Source organism: Charadrius vociferus, unplaced genomic scaffold, assembly GCF_000708025.1.
Source record: "Charadrius vociferus isolate BGI_N301 unplaced genomic scaffold, ASM70802v2 scaffold147, whole genome shotgun sequence".
Lineage (NCBI taxonomy): Eukaryota > Metazoa > Chordata > Aves > Charadriiformes > Charadriidae > Charadrius > Charadrius vociferus.
In genome coordinates this window covers 6,831,173-6,833,385 of record NW_009649570.1, presented here as the reverse complement: position 1 = coordinate 6,833,385, position 2,213 = coordinate 6,831,173, and the positions used below count along the sequence as shown (strand labels likewise).

At 52.6% G+C, this 2,213-nt stretch overlaps 1 protein-coding gene across 1 annotated transcript in view; it reads right to left on the bottom strand.

The window, feature by feature from the left end:
- Positions 1–553, bottom strand: part of METTL21A (methyltransferase like 21A) — a 13,463-nt gene extending 12,910 nt beyond the window's left edge. The window contains exons 1-2 of the mRNA XM_009890245.1: positions 522–553; positions 235–427 (exon numbers count right to left, since the gene is read on the bottom strand). Of these exons, the coding sequence (XP_009888547.1) occupies positions 235–427; positions 522–553 (225 nt within the window). The remainder of the gene's footprint in view (positions 1–234; positions 428–521) is intronic.
- Positions 554–2,213: the final 1,660 nt, after the last annotated feature.

Below are 2,213 nucleotides of genomic sequence, written 5' to 3'. Positions count from 1 at the left end.
CCCTTTGCAGCATTACACACCGAGAACAAGTATGAGGCCCATGGGAAACTTCAGCCTCTGGGAAGCAGAGGAACCAAAAACTTCATGCCCAAACAGCAGTAATACACGTCACATGCTCCAGCCACTCTGAGTTCCCAGCATTTTTCATCTATCTGGACAAGTACAGGGTTTCGGCTGTTGCCCTCGACAGCTGGGTCCCAGCACTCAGCTGCCTGGTGAGCCACTCTTGCTCACTTCTTCTTCACCCTTGAACAAGGATTTTCCACTGCCCAAGCCCACAGCTTTGGCAAAGGGCTCCCTGAGGCTGTTCTGAAGCCCCGACGTAGCGGAGGTCCCAGCTTGCTGCTGGGATCCCGTGAGGTGCTCGCTGTGGTTGTACCTCCCTCCACCGAAGCCAGGCAGCCCCATTGCAACGCGCTGGCGTTGGCTGCAAAGGAACAAGACGGACACGGTTTAAGAAATGCACGCTCGGCGCCGTGGCTGTCTGGCTGAGATGTGCAGATTTGCCTTGTGACTTCTACCAGCGCTGCGGACGGAGCAGGCTTGCCTCCATCGGCGTTGAGCCTGGCAGCGCAGCAGGAGTGCAGCTTGCTCAGCCGCTGCTGCTTTTAAAAATAGAGTCAGCCAGGTGCAAACAAGTAAGGGTATTGCTTTTCTGCTGTAAAAGGGTAAATTACGCTAGTTTTAATATTAAATAGAGCAGATGCAAGCCAGCTGTTATTTGTGCTGGATAATTAATTACTTCACTAAACCACACCAGCCCGCCAGCTTTCTCCTCTCCCCCACTGCATCCTCACCAAAAATCAGTGGATGCAATGCCAGAGGGAAGAAAACACCAACTTCTGAATGGCTGTTTTGTGTGAAGCCCTTTTTTTCCCTCCCTGACGCAGGTGAGTCTCCTGTCCCACCCGTCGGTTAGGTCCCGGTCCTCCTGAGACCTGGCATTAGGACCTGCCATCCTACAGCTTTCCAAGCAGAGCACAGAGGCTGCGGAGGAAGTGGTTCAAAAAGCGCTGAAAGCAAATCTTCTCTGAGGCCCTTGTGTAATCCACAGCGAGGTCAGATTTCTCCAGAGTAACAAGGCTTTGCGAACTGTCAGCAGTGTGTAGAGAGGCTTAGCTAACACAGCTTAGAGAACTTGCCGGCAAGTGAAAAAGTATAATTCATCAGTCTGAGGGAATAATCCCCATATAAGACTATAAATCATTTAGTTCCTCCCTTTATTGTGCCTGGGATTAAGTTGTACAGATTCTAGAAGTGCAGCACCTATGACTCCCTCTCTTCAAAGAAACTAGGCATGGTTTTGTCTGAAAACTTGGCATCCGCGATCACGTGGGAGAGCCAATGTTAGGATTTGTCCTGCAAAATGGAGTAAAACCCTGAGCCTGCCTATCTCTGGAAGAACTGCCAGCATCATAGCGGCGTTTTGTGATACTCTGCGTGTTCCCACGTCTTCTGCAGAGCCACTCTTCTTATCAGGGGCCAGAGTTAAATTTTTGTAGTGATAGTGAGGTGATCCATTGCAGAACGACGCACGTTTGTGTTTATCAGGGTCTCTGACTGCCATGCATAGCGCGCCCTCTAATACATCTTCCCTGGAGTGTATTTGAGCATTCCAACCCTCTGAGAAGTTCTCAGGTAGCTGAGGGTCACCAAGCAGAAGCACAGCGGCCGGAGACTTTTCAGCACAGCAGAACAGCAGTCCCTGGACAATCCCAGTGCTGTGTGGGACGCATCCTCCCCAGGCTGCACGTGCGGGTGAAGGCGCAGAGCAGCAAACCGCAAGCCGCAAGCGAGCAGTGGGACGCAGCATCGCTTACGGCTTGAGGAACTTCACCACCGAGTCATCGGGAACCCACCCCAGGGCTCCCTGATGGTGGCTGGAGCACAGCGACCTGTGGGCACAAACGGGCAGAACACCCCCGGCCAACCGGGACACCCTCAAAACCCTCAATAATGGGGGAAAGGAGCCGGCGACACTCCCAAACTTACAGGCGCAGCACATGGGAGGCTGCCGGCACCCCTCACGGGCTGTGGCGCCCAACCACCGAGAGGGCGGGATATCAGCAATGTCATTATTCCCGTATTATTTTATATTGTTATATTATAGCTTCTTCTTCTTCTTCTATTATTATGATGGTTATTAGCATTACGATTACGCTGCTGCCGCTGCAGCATGTGCGCTGCCGGGCAGAGCGTCCCGGGCACCGCCC